Source organism: Manis pentadactyla, chromosome 10, assembly GCF_030020395.1.
Source record: "Manis pentadactyla isolate mManPen7 chromosome 10, mManPen7.hap1, whole genome shotgun sequence".
NCBI lineage: Eukaryota > Metazoa > Chordata > Mammalia > Pholidota > Manidae > Manis > Manis pentadactyla.
In genome coordinates, this window is record NC_080028.1 from 97,582,048 (window position 1) to 97,602,721 (window position 20,674).

Genomic DNA, 20,674 nt, shown 5'->3' on the forward strand with positions numbered 1-20,674 from the left:
ACCTTGTCATTTCCACTTGGCGTCCAGGACCCCAAGCACCTCTCAGATGACAAGGGTCTAGATGTGCTGAGGACAAAGACTACTTAGCAACAAGAGGCAGGTGGCAAATGCATTTCAGGGCAAGCAGCTGCCAGGACCAAGGACACATGCTCAGACCCCAGGTCCAGAGGGCTCAGGGAGCATCTACAGATTCCACTGTGGGTGGTTCTGAAGAGCAAATACATTGACTAAAATATAAGTTCCCTAAGGTCAGGGATGTTCCCTCTATTTTATTCAATGATGTATCGCAAGCACCTAAGGAGACCCTGACACTCTGCTGGGTGTCAATAAATACGTATGAAGTGAATCAAATAAGAATACAGAGGAAAGCATTTTATATACTGTAAAGTGCCATCAAATATTGGTTATTAAAACTAGTCCATCTTTCAGACTCATTTAACTAGGTCTTTATACAGAACTAAAGGTTTTTTAAAATACTCTGTTTATTCAGTGATCGATAGCAAAATATTTATTTCCTAATAGATGTGCGGACAGCTGTTAACAGTACAAAGAATAATGGAATGGGGAAACTTTACAGGTGAGGGTACAATGTTATGCAAAGGGCCACAATAAGGTAAAATAAACATGGCTGCCTGAGGCCCCACATGGGGAGGGGGAAGACTCAGCACCCAGGCTGGAGGCAGAACGAGCTCAGGAAGGCCATCCTCTGCCACAGTACTGACCCAAGGCAGAACATGGAACATGGCTCTTAAGAGCTCTTGCAGGTTTGTGCTGCTGAATTACAAGCTCCACGAGGATGGGGTCTCAAGTGCCTCATTCTCCACTGTATTCCCAGCACCAGGCATGTCATAGTTGTGCAATAAATATTTGTTGAACGGAAAAGAGAGTCAGCGGGCAGGAGTCTGAGCTAATGATCTTCCGGGTGGATACAACCCTCAGAAAAATGAGTTTAAGCTGCCAACACAGGATAGATTTTTGCCCATACTCCCCAGCTTGCTCAGGAGGTGGACGTGAACATCTCATTGAAGGAGAAAAACCTCAACCTGAACTGAAACTCTGGATATCGTTTCCTCAAAAGATGGCAAGGGAAAGCATAAGCACCATCCGGGTAGGAGACGAGGGAGCTGTAGTCTCTGGAATCTCAAACCAGGCCCTGCCCTTTTCCTGTTTGAGAATGAATGGAAAGAAAATGGGGCCCATGCCTTTCTGTTCCCCTCAGTGAGTACAGGTGGACCCCCCTCCACTGGCATCACCCTCCCACCTTCTCCAGCACATTCAATGAGCAACATGGGTATCTCACCAGGGTGCCCTTACTGCACAGCGGGCACCTGGCGGTGCTGAGTTTTCTGGTGCCGATTGAGGATGGACCTCTGGTTGAAGCTCCGACCACAGGCAGGGCAGTGGTAGGGCTTCTCCCCAGTGTGGATCCTCTGGTGTCTGACCAGCCGCTCCCCTTTGCTGAACCGTTTTCCACACACCTGGCACCCATACGGCTTCTCGCCGGTGTGGGCGCGCCGGTGCACTGCCAGGTTGGCATTCCTGCTGAAGCTCTTGCCGCACTCGCAGGTGTAGGGCTTCTCCCCAGTGTGAGTTCTCCGATGCACCTGCAGATGCTGTCTCCGGCTGAAGCTTTTCCAGCAGTCTCCACACTTATAGGGCTTCTCCCCTGTGTGGCTCCTCTGGTGGACCTCGAGGTGGTGCCTCTGACTGAAGGTTTTCCAGCACTCGCTACACACATAGGGCCTCTTTCCCAGATGGGTTCTTTGGTGCTTCATGAGGTACTCTCTCAGAGTGAACCCCTTCCCACACTCAACACAGCCATAGGATTTCTCTTCTTCATGGGTTCGCTGGTGTCTGACAAGATTGGAGCTCCGACTGAAGCCTTTTCCACACTCAGGGCACTGAAAAGGCTTCCAGAAGGAGCTGTGGGTCTTGAGGTCACCGGACAGGGGAATGACGCCACTCAGGGGAGGAGGTGGCCCTGGCATGCTTCCCCCAGAGCTGCCGGGCTCCTGCTCACAGGTTCTTTCAAGCTCAGGGCTCTGGAGAGCAGCTTCCCCAAACCTCTCTGAGGGCACCCGAGCAAGCGCCCCCTTGAGGTCTGCCTGCTGGGCTTTAGCATCCTTTTCCTTGCTCCCAGTGCCTAGAGGACAAAGGAGATACAGACTGATTCTGTAGCAGCCAGGAAAATAAACTTGTATGTTACAACTGGGCTTCTAAGGGTGTCCCATCAACAATTCCTTATTTTTCCATTGACCACCAATCTCAAAATATTTTTCTTTCATTGACTCTAAAACCAGACTTTACTTCTTTCCACCTCCGCTATGAACTGAATGTCTGTGTCCCCTACAAGTTCAGAGGTTGAAGTCCTCAGCCCCCAGGTGATGCTACCAGGAAATGAGGCCTTTGAGGAATAAGTGAGGTCATCAGGGCAGAGCCCCCATGATGGTATCAGGGTCGCTTATGAGAAGAGGAAGAGAGAGCTCTCTGCACACAGAGGTCACGTGGGTTTAATGGGATTAACATCCTTATGAAAAGAGGAAGAGCCCCCTCTCTCTCTGCCATCTGAAGACAGGGCAAGAAAGTGGCAGCCTACACACCAGGAAGAGGGTGCTCATCAGACACCCTGCTCGTGGACACCTTGACCTTGGACTTCCCAGCCTCCGGCACTATTGCTGTTTAAGCAGCTCAGTCTACAGTATTGTTGTAGCAGCCTGACTAAGACAACCTTCACACCTTTTACAGAGCAATGGGCAAGCTGTAATGCCCTCTCACTTAACCTTCCATAACTCGGACTTTTATTTTCTTCAAAATGTAACTCAATGATTTCCTAGAAGAACCATGTCCTCATGACTCTCCTACCCTGGGTCTCTTCAGCACATATGCACTCAGTTAGCACTTTGGTTATGCCATGCTTATCTGTACGGGACCTTGTAGCGCTACTTGACACGGATCAAGATGGCTATACACCTACTCCAGCAATGGCCAGCTAAGTGCAGCTCTCCGTCCTCCACACTGGCCCTGCTCACGCTGCTCCCTCTGCCTACCTACCTGGGTCTCCTGGGAGCCTGGCAAAGGGACTGATTTGGAAGATACTTAGGGAGTGTGGGATTAGTGAATGAACCAAGCTGTCACCCATGCCAGACTGCCTCCGTGTGAGCAGATGTATTAGGACTGCAAGGCCTGTGAATGCCACTGAAGTGCCTCAGCCCTTCTACAAGTCCTTTCTCTGTTCCCGAACAGAACAATTGTTTATAGAACAGGAGGAAGGGGAGGAGAAGAGGTACTAGGAGCAAAGAAGCCAAGAGAGAAATGACGAGTGCTTAAATGGAGAGTTCTTTCAGGCGAGGCCACTGAACAATACAAAGAAAATGGGTATTACATGCCTCCTGATTTGATTAGATATGAAGGACACAACTACCATCTCTGACACATTCTTTTGCTTGGTACACTTTTCACAAAAGTTAAAGTGTTTAAAAGTGAATGTAGAGCTTGAAGATTGTTCATAAGGCACACAACCATGTTAACAGCATCCAATCCAAGAAACGTTATCAGCATCCAGAAATCCCTCTCCCCATCCTCCAGTGACTATGTTCTGCCCCCAGGATACCATGCTATTCAGACTTACTTTTGCCTGGTCTTGAACTCTATGTATTTGATTCACATACTGTTTCTAGCTTCTTCTGCTCAACATTATGCTTGAATGACTCTTCCACATCATGGTATGTAGCTGTAGTTACATTATATTCTTTTTCACTGGTGTATAGCATTACACTGTAAGAATGTATCATAATCTATTTATTAAACTTGACTGATGTTCATTTGTCTAGTTTCCAATTTTGATGTGTTATAGACAGTAAAATTAAAACTAAATGCAACACATGAACCTTAACTGGACCCTGGGGGAATGTGAATATATGCTAGATATTACATATCCGAATTTCAGTTTATTTCACAGGCCCAATCCTACACAGCTGTCAATGCAAGAGCTGCAACTACTTGGGAATGAATCTCAGAAAGACCTGAAGGTCAAGACAGCTACTGGATGGTACACTTGGCAAACGGGCCGTTGCCTCACCCGGCCTCAGCATAAAAGCTCAAGGAAGCGCTTGGGTTGTTCTGAAACGACAAGTGAGTAAGAAGACAAGCAAATAGCCGGAGTCTCTAGAACAGTCAGAAGTGACCAGGAGGGTGTAAAAACCCCTTGGGAAAGGCAGGGGGACAGCATCCTTCCCCAAGCAGTAGTGTCACTGGCAGAAGAGGTACATCTCCAAGGAGGATTAAGGCGAGGAACAAGGTACCTGCACCTGGGGCATGTTGCACAAACTCCGCCACTGCATGGTTCTCTCTCATGGTTTCCACATCCTTTACCATCAGAGAAATCTTACACCTTTTTGTAATGTGTGCTGGCATTTTTCAGCCACTTGCATCACCCTCATGGTGTGACAACCTTGACCAGAGCCAGGTGTCCCTCACCCATCCTCTAGTGCCCCCTATACTACTCCATAACGACCATGAACCCAGGCACTCGGGCTCTTCACTGGAACTGTGAACGTTGTAGAGGCAAGAGCCTTTAAGTCTTCATAGCAACTAGTAGAGTGCTGGCCACACAGTAAGTGCCAAATAAATATTGTGGGTTGAATAAATGAATGAATGTTGACTGATGAATAAAAGAATCACTTAATAGTATTTATACACCTAACAAAAATATCTAACACTTCCGTGTTACCAAATGTTTAGACTTTTTAGCTTGTGTAATCCTCACAATGCCACAAGGCTGTGTTCTATGAATATCCCCAGCTTACAACTGAGGCAACTGAGACCTGAAACGGTCAAGTGAGATGCTCAAGGGCACAGTCAGTAAGTGATGGATCCAGGACGGTTCTCTCAGGTCCTGAAGAAAGTACAAGGACACTCTCACTCATACCTCAACACGTTTCAAGATGAAAAAAAGGTCAGGTGGGTCCAGAACAGACAAGTGGTCAGTAGGTAACTTACAAAGAAGTTACGAAAGGAAAAAGGAGACGATTAGCAGGAACAAAGGACAGGGCCACGCTCAGCCATCTTCCTCTCCTCACTGCTCTCCCCATCCAACCCCACAGAGATTCATCACACCGCTCTTCCCTCTGGCAGGCCCTGAGGCCCTGCAGCACCAACTATGGGCTTTGCTAATGGGGCCCTCACCCTCTACTTCCCTCCTTCCAGTGCTGACTCCAGGTAACAATCAGCCACCACTTGAGATAGGCCTGGCCAGGGTCTGCCTGCTCTGTGACACAGGCCCATGCTGACCTCTCCTGTTGCTAAAATCCTACTGTGTGTCCTCATGGCCTCCTTTACACACACACAGTGTGGTCCAAAGCTTTCCCGGTCATTAGTCCTGCCCCAAGACAAAGCTGCTGCCTGGGGCCTGCGCGCAGGGGTGCTCAATAAATACCGGCCGAACAAATGAAATCAGAGGGCCCATCTCTGTGCTTTTCTCTCACTCTTAAGCCCTCAGCACCCTTCAACTAAAGACATAGAGTAGTGCCAGGGAATCCCAATAACAGACCAGTGCCATCACCAAAATAACCACCTCATTCCTTCCTGCCCCCTTGTCCACTCCTCCTGACACAGGAAAGCACCTGGCCAGTTTCTTACACCCTTGATCCGTACTCTTCCCTTAGACTTGTTCACTTATCAGCCATAGAATCCCTTCTTTTTTCAGGAGCACCAGTTTCTCAAATCTGGGGCAAGGGCAAGAACCCTGACCTACAGCTTTCAAAACTCCTATTTTTTACCTGTGGGATGGAAAAAGGCTTACCTGGAGGTGAGACTCCACAGTCCTGGGGTTCCACATATTCCCCAAAGCAGTCTATCTGGGCTGGAGTCATGTGCCTCCACTCCTCCTCAGGGAAGGCCAAAGCCATATCTTTAAATGGCCCCAACCCCTGAAACAACAGGAGATTGCGATGGATAAGAAATCATCCAAAGTAGAAGCTATCTAAAGCAGGACAGACCACAGCGGACAGCGCTCTAGGGGAAAAGAGAGCAGGAAGATGGAAGAAGCCAGGTCTCTCGATGGCCTTGGGAGCAGAAGTGACACCTCTCAGCAGCTTTCCGGCAGGGAAGTCACGAACTTGTTTGAGCCACTGCATTTCTGACTCTGCCTACAGCTGCTCAGCCTAATGACCACAGCACCCAGTTCCCACTTTTCAGCCCCCTCCACTCAATCTTCAAGCTTGATCACACCTGGGAGCTATTTATCCTCTCATCTAGAACTGATTCCCCAGCCCTGGCCCTGAGGTACATGAACATTTAGGCAATTCCTGTCTTGAGAACAATGTCATGTTAAAATAAATGTGTTGTCATTCACAACACCATGAAGAACTATCAAGGCAAGAGAGGGTCTGACCAAGTTAAAACACACTGCTGTCATTCTTCATGTCCCCCAAGCCATGAATAGGAAATAGGAAAACAGGAATAGGAAATCACACAGGCCTTCCACCTTGCCAAAGCCACTCTAGCTAGATCAGACCAGACTCAACCCTTTTCCTGCCAAATATCATCTTTCTTACTGTGAGGCACTCTTCACTCAAAGACTTGTTGTCCCCTTCGGAAGAGCCACACTGGAAATCCCCCACCTCCCTGTGACACGTGGCATCCCAGGGATGGGGCAAGAGTGCCCACCTGTGCCCTAGTCACCCCATTCGTGGAAGGCTGAAAGTGCAAACAAAGCCAAAACTCCTGGTGTGGCCAGAGTAGGGGCCAGGGACACCACTCCACTCAGCACCCCTGGGGGCCAGCTACATCCTGCCAACATGGGGGCAGGGGAGGATGCAGAGGAAGAGAGCAGCAGAAGCATCCACAGAGGCTTTCCACAAGGGTTACCAATCCCCTGACTGACCACAGCCTGAACCAGACCTACAAGGTTTCCATCAGTAATGTCTTCCCCCTCACAATGAAAACAGTAATACTGAGTCAATGAAAGAAAAGTCATAGAGCAATACAAACAAATGAATTAAACCTTATGCCTGGGCCCTAAGCCTTAAGGCTCAACTCAAATTAACAACTGAGCATAGTAACGTGGAAAAAATGAAGCTGTTGTATCCATCAGAACAAGAAAGGTAGAGTAATTCAACCCTGCAGATGGCACTCTGCTGTGCAAAGAAACCTCGGGGTAATCCTCGTTCAAAGCAACATCATGGTGCCTGGAAGGACAGGAAGGGCAGGGGCACAGCTCACCTGGGATCCAGCTGTGAGGAATCCAGCTGTCATCTCTTGGTCTCTGGCATGTACCGTGAGGAGGCCAGGCCCAGGCTGAAGAACTGGCAGTGCTGAGCAGGAGATCAAAGCATGAGAAGGGTGAGAACTGTCTTGAAGTTAATTTGCTCATGTGTCCACTACCTGACAAAGAACCCCAGCAACCATAAGGAGACTCCACAGAGGCAGGAACTTGGGGTACCCATGCTGCTCTCAGTTGAGAAGATGGCGCCTATCTCTGAGGTCTATTCATGCTCCCTGGTCACACCCTAGGAACCAGCCCCTTTGAGATTCAGTTACACAATAAAGTCATATATTACTTTAAGGGATATAGCTTGTTTGCCCACTGAAGAAACAACCCCACATGTCAGCTGCATTTCTCCTGGTGGTTTCTAGAAGGAATGCAAGGAAAAGGAAGAGAAATGATAAGAGAACATGATCCAAGATATCCCCTGCAGAGTTCGAGAGCCAGTATAGAGAACAATTCCACTTTGTCTGTTTCCTACTTTCAAGGAAGCAGCCAGAAAAACTCGGAATTACACCTCGCAGCTAACTTAGTTTATCAAGTGCTGGGTTTGTAAAGGGAAGAAGAGTGGGCACAAAGCACCAATTTCTGTGCCTTTACTTCTTTACAGCTGCATCTTACCCTGCTCCTGGAAGGCCTGCATCCCAGCACCAGGGTCCTGAGTGAGCTGCTCCTCGGTGCCTTGATCTAGGCTTTGAGCTCCTTCTCCATGAGGCATCCCCCATTCAGGCTTGACCTCTACTGGTCCCAGGTGGACACTTGGCCCCCAAGGGCCTCGGCAAAGTGCCGTCTCCTCCTGCTCTCTCTGCACGTGGCACGGAACCTAAGAACAGTCCCCAACACCTATCAGAATGAGGCCAGGGGAAGGCTGTTATGAAGAGAGTTGAATTAAAACCTAAAAAGAGAGCCAAGAAAAGAACCATTCCAGCTGCAGGCGTGGGGGAAGGAAAGCCAGCTCAGCTCTTCCTCAGGACATCAGTGAGAAGGCAAAAAGGATGCTGGCCTCCTTTTACCAGGCTTGGAGCAACTCTGATGCATCCATGCCACTTTACAAGGGTTCCTGCCTTGGAACTGATTGAATTCCACTCTGAATATCATCACAGTGAGCCCAAATATGGTTCTGTTGGAAAATTTAGCCTGAAATGCTCTTCACTAGAAAAAAAATTCTCCAGGTACAAATGCCATAAGTGAAAAAACAAAGTCTAGACACTGCAGCAGATCAGCTGGTGAGGAAAAGTTGCTCTAAAAATTCCAAGGAAAATCAGGACTCCCATGAGACCCTCATAAAAGAGGCCCTTCCTGGTCTGCTTTTAAACTCCTGAGTTGTGAATAAAAGAAAAACAAAACAACTCTCTTAGGACTGCACAGGAAGTAGGGGTAACTGCCATGGGAAAAGGGAGGAAGAGTGTTAGTGGAAGTGAAACAGTAACGCTCAGTCCTGCTCTCCTTTCCCGGCCAACAATCAGGTGACTGTACCAGACTGACCGACACACGGCCAAAGTCCCAAGGAAGCACCTGAGGTAAAAACTACTTGGTGTCACTAGAACAGCACCACAGAATCACTATGTGGGCCATGTGAGCTGACGTCCCAGACATGTTAACAGCACAGTTACAGACAGCTCTTCTCAGTAAGAACACTGACCTCTGCATCCCCACATGTCTCTCTGCCCGAAAAGGACAGGCCCTATGGAGACCTGGAGATTGGTCACAACTATCCTCTTTGAAAGGACCGAGGCTCACAAGGGAAATACGGCCAGCCCTCTGCCCTAACAACCAAAAAAGAAGCTAATAGCCTTTACACAGGCCCTACATCTTCTCTGCGGATGGTTTCCTTGCTGAAAACTCCACTGTCCTCCAAAAAGGACTTCAGGGAGTCTGGGAGCAGAGGCAGAAAACTGTACACCTCATCCACTCCCACTGCTTCCTCAAACCTCCCAATTCTTTAAATGCCCCCTTCCCACACCAAATCAAGAACCAGACACCCCCTTCTCACCCACCGCCTTGGCCTCCAATGCTTTCTCGGTGAAGTCCTCCACCATGGCTACCAGGGCCTTGCCACTGTCTGGGCCGTGCTCCCGAATCCAGGTGTAGAACTCCCGAGGCAGGATGGTCAGGAACTGCTCCAGCACCAGCAGCTCCAGGATCTGCTCCTTGGTGTGCAGCTCGGGCCTCAGCCACTGGCGACAGAGCTCCTGGAGCTCCCTGAGGGCTTCCTGGGGGCCAGCTGCCTCCTGGTAGCGGAACTGCCGAAACCTCAACCGAAAAGTCTCAGGACTAGGGTCCTCCCTTCCCCGGCCCCACGGCAGCTCTTTCTCCAGTTTCACCACAGGAACACCCATCTGCTGCTGAGGATCTTCTGCCATCCCTGGATGCTCTTTGAGCATCTTCACACTCCCTCCCAGAAGACTGAGTGTCTGTGGGGAAGACCAGACAATGGTGGCAGCATAAATAAAGCACAGGAAGGTCAGTCCATCCCAGTTCTTCTCTGCATCATGAATCTTCTGCTGGAAAACATGGCAATTACATTCATGGAGGCATTTTCATTAAGAGATATCCTGAAAATCAAGTCAATTCAATTAAGTACAGGCATACCTCGTTTTATTGTACTCTGCTTTATTGAGCTTTTTACAAATTGAAGGTTTGTGGCAACCCTGCATCAAGCAAGTCTATCAGCAAAATTTTCCCACTAGTATTTGCTCACTTACTGTCACATTTTGATAATTCTTGCAATATTTTCAACTTTTCATTATCACTGTATGTATTATGGGGAATCTGTGACCACTGATATATAAATACTCACTGGAAGCCCAGATGATAGTTAACATTTTTTAGCAATAAAGTATTTTTTAATTAAGGTATGCACATGGGTTTTTTCACACATAACACTAGTGTACACTTAACAGACTACAGTATAGCATAAGCATAACTTTTACATGCACTAAGAAACCAAAAAATTCATTTGACTAGCTTTATTGATATTGTTTATTACAATAGTCTGGAACCAAATCAGCATTACATCTGAGGTATGCCTGTATTTGCTAATAACCACCTACAAGTTCAGAGAGCAAATACACAGTGTATAGGGTTTAGGTCATACCCACAAATACTTCAGGATCTCGTTAGGGAGATAACACTATAATGAGAGAACAATGTAAGATGAGTTATAATTAGGCAGTCACTGGGACCCAGAATTCCAACATAAAGGAGATATACATCCAATACACACATATGTCAGGCCTGCAGAAACTAGAAATACAATAGTGCAACAGACAGAAAAAGACAAATGTAAGCAAATAAATTAAAAGTATAAATGGGGATAAGTTCTATAAAGAAAATACGTAGTGTGCTCTGTTAATGGGGGACGAACAACTTGAAGAGGTGAGACTTTGGCTGAGACCCAAAGGATGAGAATGAGCCAATCATTCAAAGAGAATTCCAGGCAAAGGCCTTGAGGCTAAAAATTATTCCACATGTCCAAGAACAGGCCCCAGTACAGAATGGCCTCGGCAGAGTGAATGAGGGGCAGAGCCGCTAGGAAGAGATGGCAGAGGCAGCCTTAGGACCACCTTATCCAGGGCCTGGGCCACAGTAAAAATTATGGGCTTTACTCTCATTTCTGATTTTAGTGGGGTGCTACATGTTTCACAAAGTTTTTGTACAAAAAAGCTTACATGTTTTCCATTTTGCTGTGGTGTGTCAACAGAGAACAGATTAGAGGGGACAAGAAGGGAGGCAGCACTTACAGTGGTCCAAGCAGGAGATGATCAGAGTAATGGCAAAGAAACAGACGAAGTCAAGACATATTTTGGAAGTAAAACCAGTAGACGTGCTGGTGGCTTGAATGTGACAGCATGTGCTCAGCCTAAAGAAAACAAAGCAACAAAAATACCATTTTTATAACTGATCAAAACATTGCTATCTTGTGTTGGCTTTACCATTTAGAAAGTATGTGAACACATACACTCATTTAATTCTTAACAACGAACTGTGTGGTGAGTACTACTTCCTTCCAAGCCCCACTTTTCAAATGAAGAAACTAAACATAAAAGAGGTAGAGAGACGGCCAGGGTCAGCTTCCCAAAAGACATGGTATAAAATGAAAACATGGGGAGTCAAAAAGAGAAAGATTAATGTATATTCAAGTACTCATGAGAAGTAAGAGACGTGTACTAGACGGGAGGATAGACCTGGAAGCCCAAAGTGGGGAGGGGCTTGCTTGGCTTTTCGAGGAGGGTAAGATCACTCTCAAGGGAATGGAAAATGACACTGTCCGCAAGAGGCACGTCATAAACTTCTGCTTAATATTCTATTGGGTATTATGTGCATTTACTTACCCTTCTTAAACCTATTTTACATCACCATTCGATTCATTTTCTCTGCTCCATCAATTGACATTAATCTTTCATGACTTTCTAGCTACTGTATTTATTCACTCCACTCTTGAATTTACCGCACCACAGCACAAATGTTTACCAACTGTCTCCATCTACCAGATTTCCTGAAGGCAAGAAAGGTCCACGTTCATCTTTTATCCCTGGCACTTCAGAAACAGAAGGCGTCCCATAGCTATTCCGGAAGTGAGTGTCTCACGTCTTGTTTTAAATGACTTCTCTTTTTCAGAGAGTTAGCGCTGGTTCAAGGTCTCGGGTTCGTTAACACCCCGCGTTAGGGCAACCCTGGCCGGGCGGGAGCAGCCTGGCCCCTACCTGAGCCTCCCGAGGCGCGGCCCCCCCGCTCACGACGCGCGAGGCCTCGGTGCCGCGGGAAGCGGCTCCGGGAGACGCGTCGCCCGCAGAGTCAGCCCCGCCGCCGCCGAGGCCCGCCGCTGAAGTACCGCCCCGGCCGCCGCCCGGCCGCCTCGCCTCGCCGCCCCCCGCGGCCCAAAAGCGGTTCTCAGTCGCGGCACTGCAAACGCACTGGGATGGCCCGAGCCTCCGCCGACCGGAAGTGGGCCGGGGACGCTGTCAGACAGGTGCGTAAGTAAAGGGCCCCTTCCGTTTCCTCTCTAGGACGCTGGGAAGTCGGTGCGTCTCGGTGGTCGCTCGTTCCCTGACAGTCCAGCAGCTTGCACGGGATCGCGGGGGGCGCTTCCTCCGCAAACTGCCTTCCTCCAGCCTGGTGGCCAGGTTTCTTTGCGCCTCTGTGCCTTTGCACCTGCTGCTCCTCTGTGGGAAAGAGCCTCCAGACATATTACCAGACACGACGCCTCCCTTATGGGGCTTTATGGTCCAATCGGTCAACGCATGTGTTTTCCGCGCCTCTGGGTCTGAGGGGTGACAGAGGAAAGCACTAAATATTATGGGTTCGCTTGAAAGGGATCTCGACCTGGCAGCTGGGGGTAGGAGGTAGTCAGGGAAGGCTTCCTGGAGGGGCTGCACCTGAGCTCAGATTTGAAGGGTGGGCAAAAAGTGAGGTAATTGTATCCCAGGGAAGGAGCTCGAGTATAAAGGAACGAACGACACTTGCGCACCTCGGAGCCGCTAGAGCAGTCAGTTAAACTAGGTATCTGCTCTGATCCTGAAGGCAATGGGAAGCTGCGGAAAGGTTTAAAGGCAGGAAGGAACAGTTTTAGAAAGATGCTGCTGAGATGCTGCGAGACCGAGCAAGAGGGGACGGAAGTGGAGAAATGAGACGACTGATTGTCGGGGTAAAAGAAGACTAAATAATGCAATCCAGGAGAAGAAAGGATGAGGGACACACTGGGGCAGTGGGTGAGACTGGAAATCGGAGGGTTTAGACATGAAACCTATTTGGGAAGTAAAATTGGCTAGGTTGGAGGATTGATTAGATCTGGAGGACAAGCGAGAAGATGAAATCATTTAGTAAATGACAAAGGCCACATCTCAAATCAATGAGAATGGCCTTTTTAAAAGAAGACAATTTGTTGGTCATCTGCAAGGAGATCATTTTGGGTCCATACCTTATAACACTTGCTAAAGCCAAGTCCAGTTGGGCTCACGGATCTCAGATTATCTTATATTACAAATTACATCCTCAGTCCATCTAGGAAATATGTCAGATAGCCTTCCTTCACCAACAGGCACTCACATGCAAGAGGCAGGAGCCTGAACCTTATCATCCAGGGGCAAGAGAAACTGCTCGATGGCCTCAATCTGTCCGGGAAAACCAAACTATACCTAATGATACCAAAAAGCATTTTTCAGCTTGCCTTGGAGGAGAAGACAGGGAAGAACACATTCTGGAAGAGGCAGGAGATGGGAGCATGTCACAGGTTTCCAGGTCAGCTTTGGAGACAAGAAAGGGGCTCCTCTAAACTGGGAAGAAAAGAATCAAAGATGAGTGATGGGTCTAGGTCAGGACTCAGCAAACTTTTCCTATGAAGGGCCACATAGAAGCTATCCTAGGCTTTGCAGGACACAGTTTTTGCTTACTTCTCTTTGTTTTTATAATCCTTTACACATGGGAAAACCACCTTTAGCTCACAGTCAGGGCTGAATTTGACACAAGGGCTGTGGTTTGCTGAGCCCCTGAGTTGGTTATTTTAAAATTCTTCCAGAGAGGTATTTAAGAACTTCATTTTTGGTCTCTTAAGGATGTTATCTACTGAGAGTGCACGGGACAATGACAGGCTGAGAGCTTAAATAATGGAGTAAAAATTGGGATCTCTGTTGTGAAGAATGATGCAAGAGAAAATCACAGGGTAAATGGAAAGACTGCCAGGCAGCGCTGGACGCCCAGGTGAGACTGAGAATAAAGCAGAACGACAGCAACAAGTGACCGAATCCACACAACTGCTTGTGTGATCTGGGGGCAGATGTGCAGGAAACAAAGAGCTGCCTTAACCCATTGTTGAGACTTGTCATGACGATTATGAGAGAATGCCAAGGGGAGGGAATGAGGGCTCTGGTGCGAGGTTGTATTGAGCAACCATGGGTTCAAGCTGAGCAGAGGAGGAATGGAAACCAAAAGGAAAATGAAGCTGAGTCAGAAGTTAGGATGGGGACCTAAATCAGGTTTCAGGAATTTTTCCAGAAATGTTATAGGGAAACTGAGCATAAAATGCATATCCTTTCTGTTTTCCATCAACAGAATCATGTTATATTCTGTTCTGCACTTTCCTTTTATTCACTAAACAATAGCTCTTTCCATACCTACATGTATTGTTCTACCCCCTTCTTTATAACAACTGCGCAGTACTCTCATGACTTGTGAACCTTACTGGTGGACATTTAGGGTGTTTCCAGCATTAGGATTTACCAGAAATCTGGAATGAACATTGTTACATATAATTCCTTGAGCACTTTTTGCAAATAAATCAGATGAACTCCCATATATGGAATTGCTGGGTCTAAATGTTATATGCATAAAATTTATTGCCAAATTATCCTGCAAAGAGTCTGCACCAATTTCCACTCCCATGAACGCCAACACTGAATGTTACCAAGTCGTTTAATCTTTACCAATCTAATAAGTGAAATAAATCGTGTCCCAGTTTTTATTTGCATTTCTTAATTATGAGCAAAGTCAATTGTTATTCCTACCATCATTAGTGACTTGTCTTTCTTTTTCTGTGAACTGGATGTTTTTACCCTTTCCTCTGTTTCTGTTGGGTTATTTATCTCTCTCTCGTTGATACAGGAACACCTCAGAGATATTGCAGGTTCGACTCTAGACACTGCAATAAAGCAAGCCAAATGAATGTTTTGGTTTCCCGGTGCAAATAAAGTTATGTTTGCACTATACTGTCGTCTATTAAGCATCCAATAGCATTATGTATAAAAAATATACATAACTTAGTTTAAAAATGCTTTATTGCTAAACACTGCTCACCTGAGCTTTTATGTTTTCATCCGGGCTTTCAGTAAGTTGTAATCAATGATCAATGATCAACACAAAAGTACAATGAAAAAATTTCAAACATTGGGAGAATTATCAAAATGTGACAGAGACACAAAGTGAGCAAGTGCTGTTGGAAAAAATGGTGTCAGTACACTTGCGTGACACAGCATTGACACAAAACTTCAATTTGCAAAAAACACAATATTTGCAAAGCACAATTAAGTGATGTGCACTAAAATGAGGTATGCCTATATATATATATATATATATATTTGGCCAATAAGAAAATTAGCCCTTTTTCAAATATTTCACAAATATTTTCCTATTTGTCTTTCATCTTAAGGGAACTTCCTGCGTGCAAAAATTATGTTTCATGTATTCAAATTCAAATTCATGTCTTTTGTACCTTCCATACACCAAGATTATTTTTTAAATCTGCCATATGCCTTTCCATATACATTATGGCTTTATTGTTAAGTTTAAATCTTAGTTCTGTATGAAATACATTCTGGTCAAAGAAAAGAAAAAAGAAATCCAGGCTTCACCTCGCCTTTTTTCCAGACAGCTAACAAGTTTTCCTCAACACCATTTATTGAAGGATCTGTTTTTCCTACTGACTCAAAAGGCCAATTTTATCAAATATTATATTCCTATGTAAAGCTGGCTCTATGTTTGGGCTCTTACTCTATTTTATAATCTATCTGTATCCTGTATCAGGACGTGCCCAAATGTAATTACTACGGTTTTATATTTGGAAGAGCTTTTCTACATCACTGGCCCTTCTTTCCCACTTTTTTAAAGGAGATTTTTGAAGAAAAATTAGGAACAATAGTCTGAAAACTACAAAAGAAACCAGACACTGACCTCATGCTGCTGGCCCTGAGAGATCAGAACAGAACCAAAGGATTGCTAGGGAAACAGCATCGCCAAAAAGAAGACAGATTTCATGGAAGGACCAAATGAAGGCATTTTTTTCCTAGCAAAAAATATGGTACAGAATGAACTGAGGGCATTGCGAGAGCCCGAGAAGAAAGAGGCAAAAGCAGGGAGAGAAAAAGGGACAGAGGGACAGAAGGGAAAGGGGAAGAAAATTATCTGACAAAAGACAAGAGACAAGGCTACGTGGTAAATACAGAAATGAGTGAGGAAGGGGTAAGAAGCTGCCATTACCTTGGAGAGGAAGAAAGGAGGCAACTGAGTTTACTTAAAAATAAACAATTACAAACCTGTCCTGAACATCAGAGAGCCTGGGTTGTACACCTGGCGTTGGACTGAACACTTCACCTGTTTCCCTTATTAAAAATGGCCTGTCTTTGGCAGGACAAAGGGAAATGGCAGGTGTGAAAATTGCTTTAATATTAACTATATCTCATTCCCTCCCTGTGGCATTCTGTCATAATCATCATGACAAGTCTCAACAATGGGTTAAGGCAGCTCTTTGTTTCCTGCACATCTGCCCCCAGATCACACAAGCAGTTGTGTGGATTCGGTCACTTGTTGCTGTCGTTCTGCTTTATTCTCAGTCTCACCTGGGCGTCCAGCGCTGCCTGGCAGTCTTTCCATTTACCCTGTGATTTTCTCTTGCATCATTCTTCACAACAGAGATCCCAATTTTTACTCCATTATTTAAGCTCTCAGCCTGTCATTGTCCCATGCACTCTCAGTAGATAACATCCTTAAGAGACCAAAAATGAAGTTCTTAAATACCTCTCTGGAAGAATTTTAAAATAACCAACTCAGGGGCTCAGCAAACCACAGCCCTTGTGTCAAATTCAGCCCTGACTGTGAGCTAAAGGTGGTTTTCCCATGTGTAAAGGATTATAAAAACAAAGAGAAGTAAGCAAAAACTGTGTCCTGCAAAGCCTAGGACAGCTTCTACGTGGCCCTTCATAGGAAAAGTTTGCTGAGTCCTGACCTAGACCATCACTCTTCTTTGATTCTTTTCTTCCCAGTTTAGAGGAGCCCCTTTCTTGTCTCCAAAGCTGACCTGGAAACCTGTGACATGCTCCCATCTCCTGCCTCTTCCAGAATGTGTTCTTCCCTGTCTTCTCCTCCAAGGCAAGCTGAAGAATGCTTTTTGGTATCATTAGGTATAGTTTGGTTTTCCCGGACAGATTGAGGCCATCGAGCAGTTTCTCTTGCCCCTGGATGATAAGGTTCAGGCTCCTGCCTCTTGGATGTGAGTGCCTGTCGGTGAAGGAAGGCTATCTGACATATTTCCTAGATGGACTGAGGATGTAATTTGTAATATAAAATAATCTGAGATCCGTGAGCCCAACCGGACTTGGTCTTAGCAAGTGTTATAAGGTATGGACCCAAAATGATCTCCTTGCAGATGACCAACAAGTTGTCTTCTTTTAAAAAGGCCATTCTCATTGATTTGAGATGTGGCCTTTGTCATTTTTCTAAATGACTCCATCTTCTGTTTTCTCTCTCGCCTATGCCCAGAGGCACAGACTCATTGGGCTCTGAGTCCCAGACCTGGAGCTCCTTCTTGGGGAAGCATTCACCTTTACTTACTCCCAACCCTTCCAACACGTACTTAAGCAAAGTTTCCTGGACTGAGTCACACTTTTGTCTAGGCACATCACTTTTTCTTTTAACGTCACTAACTCAAACAACACCTTCTTTTGTGGTTACAGTCTTGTCTGGTTCAGTTTTTGTTTCACAGATGCTCATTTCACTTGGTCATTTTGTAATATTCCTCCTCCCTCCCTTCTTGCCCTCCAGGCTGGTTTTGGTTTTGGAGGTTGGTTTTTTTTTTTGATTGGTTGGTTAGGTTTTTTGGTTTTCTGGATTTTGTTTTGTTGTTGTTCATTTGTTTGTTTGTTTTTGAGGTATGGATTAACACACAGTAGTCCTTTTATTGAAAACACCTGCAAAAACAAAAATCACTCAGGAAGCTTTCAGAAGAATTTTTAAAACTTTTAACAAATTTCAAATATGAGCAAGATAGAGTCATTGTGAGTATGGGGAAGTGGAGGGTTGATCTGACTCTCAAGAAACTCATCCAAAGTAGCAGAGACCGGCCACAAAGGGGGAGCCACACATACCTACTCAGGTACACTCCCACAGATGGATGGAGGGCAGAGGACAGTCTATCCTGGACTAAATAATTGTTTCTTCCTTGAGCAGGGTCTCCTTTTGTATTGAGTTCAGGTCTCCTCCCAAACTCTCCAGATTCTCCTGGTGCCGGATCCCTTGGGTCTCCTCAGTACTCTGGGAAATGGGCAACAACTGGCAGCTGAGGTAGGCTGTTTCTTGAAAGAGGCAGATGGCACCTAGGTAACAGCAGAAGTTTGGGTCAGGTTATAAAGAGTTGTCAAACTCCTTGCCCAGAGGTCAGGAACCCCTCTGGTGTATACCGGCCTTCCCAGTTCTCCCCTCCAACTTAGAGTATTACAGAGACAGAAGGGAAAATAGAATTCACCAAAAGACAAGGCATACAAGTAGATAGGTAAACACAAAACCATGGCAAGTGCTGGAAGGCATCTTACTAATGGTCTAACCATTAATAAGTCAGAAACAAGGTTTGAGATTGGAATATCAAGCATAAAACCCAGGCCTCGTGATACCCAGCTCAATAGTCTCAGTAGCATAAAAGAAAGGGAAAAGAGAATTTATGTTCATTAGAACAAATGCAGATATGTTGAATGACCACTAAATGCTGTGCTAAGGTTAAGACTAAGATGATGGACCCATATTTTCAACATTATAGCAGACTAGATACTCTCCCAGTAACACCAAGAGAAATTCTAAATATTTCTCCAAACACTTATTTGTAAATGCATCATCAAGCTGACATCAGAGTAAGACATTCTTGGAAGCCAAAGCCATGGTGAAAACAGGTATCCAGGGTGTTAAGCAAGCACATAATCAGCCTTCACCTCAGAGACTCCACCCTGGTGACCCAGCCTTTCCATTCTGATGGCCATTTGAGACACACAAAAGATGGAAAAGCCCAGGGGAATCTAAAGAAAGTCTGCCTTATGAAGCTGGAACTTCAAAGTTATCTTTATTGACTGAGATTTCATAAATACAGGCTAACTGTTACATGGGTCTGCATCTACATTCACAATATACCCATGTATTTTGTTTGTCATCCCAGGCTAGTTGTGCACCCAAGCACCAGACAAGCAAATTCAAACACTTTTTCAAGGGAACACTTTAAACACAGGCCTCAAAGAATTTCCACCAAAAAATTTCCAAGGAAAATGTATTCACAGTCAAATAACACAAAACATACCAAGAAACAAGACACCATAAGCAAGAGCCTGCAGAAACAGCAGCCAACAGACTCAGATCTGCAAATAATTCAGCCATTAAACTTATAAGACACAGAATATAAAACGTTTGACATGTATAAAAAATACATTTAGAGTATACATTAAAATATAAATAAGGAAAAAGCATTAAAAAGTGATAAGATTTAAGGGAAAATGCAACTTCTAGTTATGAAATTAGACTAACTGAAATAAAAATGTTATGGGTAGGTTAAATAGCAGATCAGAACACAGCAAGAATGTGAATGGATGAAACTGAAGACACATCTATACAAGTTGTCAGAATGCAGCCTAGAAAGATAAAGAGACAGAAAATATGAAAGAGAACTTAAGAAACATGCAGGATAGAGTAACAAAGCCTAACAGATGTCTTCCTGGAGTTCCACAAAAGGAAAAAAGAAGAGGAGGCAAAATGGGGAGATGATAAAAATGTTCTGGAAGTTTTGCATGACACCACTCCTCAGATTCATTTCACACAACACAACGTAATACAAATATCCATATCCTACAAAACACCAAAGAAAGTATAAGAGAAAAGAAAGACTGCCTCAAAGAGCATGACATTTTTACAGAGAACCAACTTCTCAACAACAATGGAAGTGGAGAAGTAACAATAATATCTTGTCTGCTGAGAGAATACTATCAAAAATATATGTTCAGCAAAACTAACTTTAATAAACAAAAATGAAAGAAAGATAATTTCATACAAACAAAGTATGAGGGAATGTGTCTCTGACTCTAGTTAAAAAGCATTTTATATAAAGGGTGTATTTCAGGCAGAAGGATAATGATCTTAGATAGAAAAAGGTCTGAGAAAGTTTGATGAGCAACTAAATTGTTAAATATGTGGGTAAATTTAAACAAACAATATTAAATGCATAGAATAATAATAGTAAGTCTATATGTATAGAATGAAAGAACAGAAGAAACTAAAACATTGGACAAAATAGCACAGAAATTGGGAGGGGGGTTCCAAATTAGAGAATAAATATATTGATTAACTTTCAACATTGTTAGTAAGCATGTTAAAATGTCAAGAGTAACTCCTACATGAACAAAAATAGACTGTATAACTTCCAGACTAAACAAGGGGTAAACACACTAAGAATTACACACATAAAATTCAATCTAAACCAGTGCAGGAGAGGTGGGAGAGGGGAGAGCAGAAAGCACAAATTAAGGTGGTCGGAAAATACAGCTATATCTGTAGTGACAATAAATGTAAATCAACTAAATGCTCCTCACAAAAAACAAAGATTACAGCACTAGAGGAAAAACTCCAATTGTAAGTTATGTATAAAAGACACACAAATATCAAATTTACCGA

General features: G+C 44.9%; 2 protein-coding genes across 18 annotated transcripts in view; both read right to left on the bottom strand.

Annotated features, from left to right (window-relative positions):
* Window positions 1-493: 493 nt before the first annotated feature.
* On the bottom strand, window positions 494-12,459 carry ZSCAN25 (zinc finger and SCAN domain containing 25). 12 transcript variants are annotated; one of them, XM_057487348.1, is made up of 7 exons: window positions 11,971-12,458; window positions 11,008-11,126; window positions 9,262-9,765; window positions 7,886-8,087; window positions 7,222-7,313; window positions 5,801-5,927; window positions 494-2,143 (listed from the first exon to the last, which is right to left on the bottom strand). In XM_057487348.1, exons 3-7 carry the CDS (start codon window positions 9,646-9,648, stop codon window positions 1,311-1,313), a joined length of 1,641 nt encoding a protein of 546 aa, XP_057343331.1. In that variant the 5' UTR covers window positions 9,649-9,765; window positions 11,008-11,126; window positions 11,971-12,458; the 3' UTR covers window positions 494-1,310. The 12 variants fall into 12 exon arrangements, with proteins under 12 accessions (XP_057343331.1, XP_036752934.2, XP_057343333.1 ...); XM_036897039.2 differs by having other exon boundaries at window positions 9,262-9,768; XM_057487350.1 differs by having other exon boundaries at window positions 9,262-9,819.
* Window positions 12,460-17,977: 5,518 nt separating this feature from the next.
* Window positions 17,978-20,674, bottom strand: part of TMEM225B (transmembrane protein 225B) — a 29,308-nt gene continuing 26,611 nt past the window's right edge. For all 6 annotated transcript variants that reach the window (XM_036897026.2, XM_036897024.2, XM_036897023.2 and 3 more), the window contains one exon: window positions 17,978-18,345. In XM_036897026.2, coding sequence (XP_036752921.2) covers window positions 18,173-18,345 — 173 coding nt within the window. In that variant the 3' untranslated portion in view covers window positions 17,978-18,172. The remainder of the gene's footprint in view (window positions 18,346-20,674) is intronic.

What these genes read in the sequence shown, in the direction of transcription:
- ZSCAN25 (XM_057487348.1), bottom strand. Translation starts at nt 9,648, where the DNA reads ATGCTCAAAGAGCATCCAGGGATGGCAGAAGATCCTCAGCAGCAGATG. An exon ending in GCAGGCCTTCCAGGAGCAGG is followed by an intron (nt 7,314 to 7,885) that starts GTAAGATGCAGC and finishes TCTCCTGCTCAG; the next exon opens with CACTGCCAGTTCTTCAGCCT. An exon ending in TCCTCACAGCTGGATCCCAG is followed by an intron (nt 5,928 to 7,221) that starts GTGAGCTGTGCC and finishes CTGTTGTTTCAG; the next exon opens with GGGTTGGGGCCATTTAAAGA.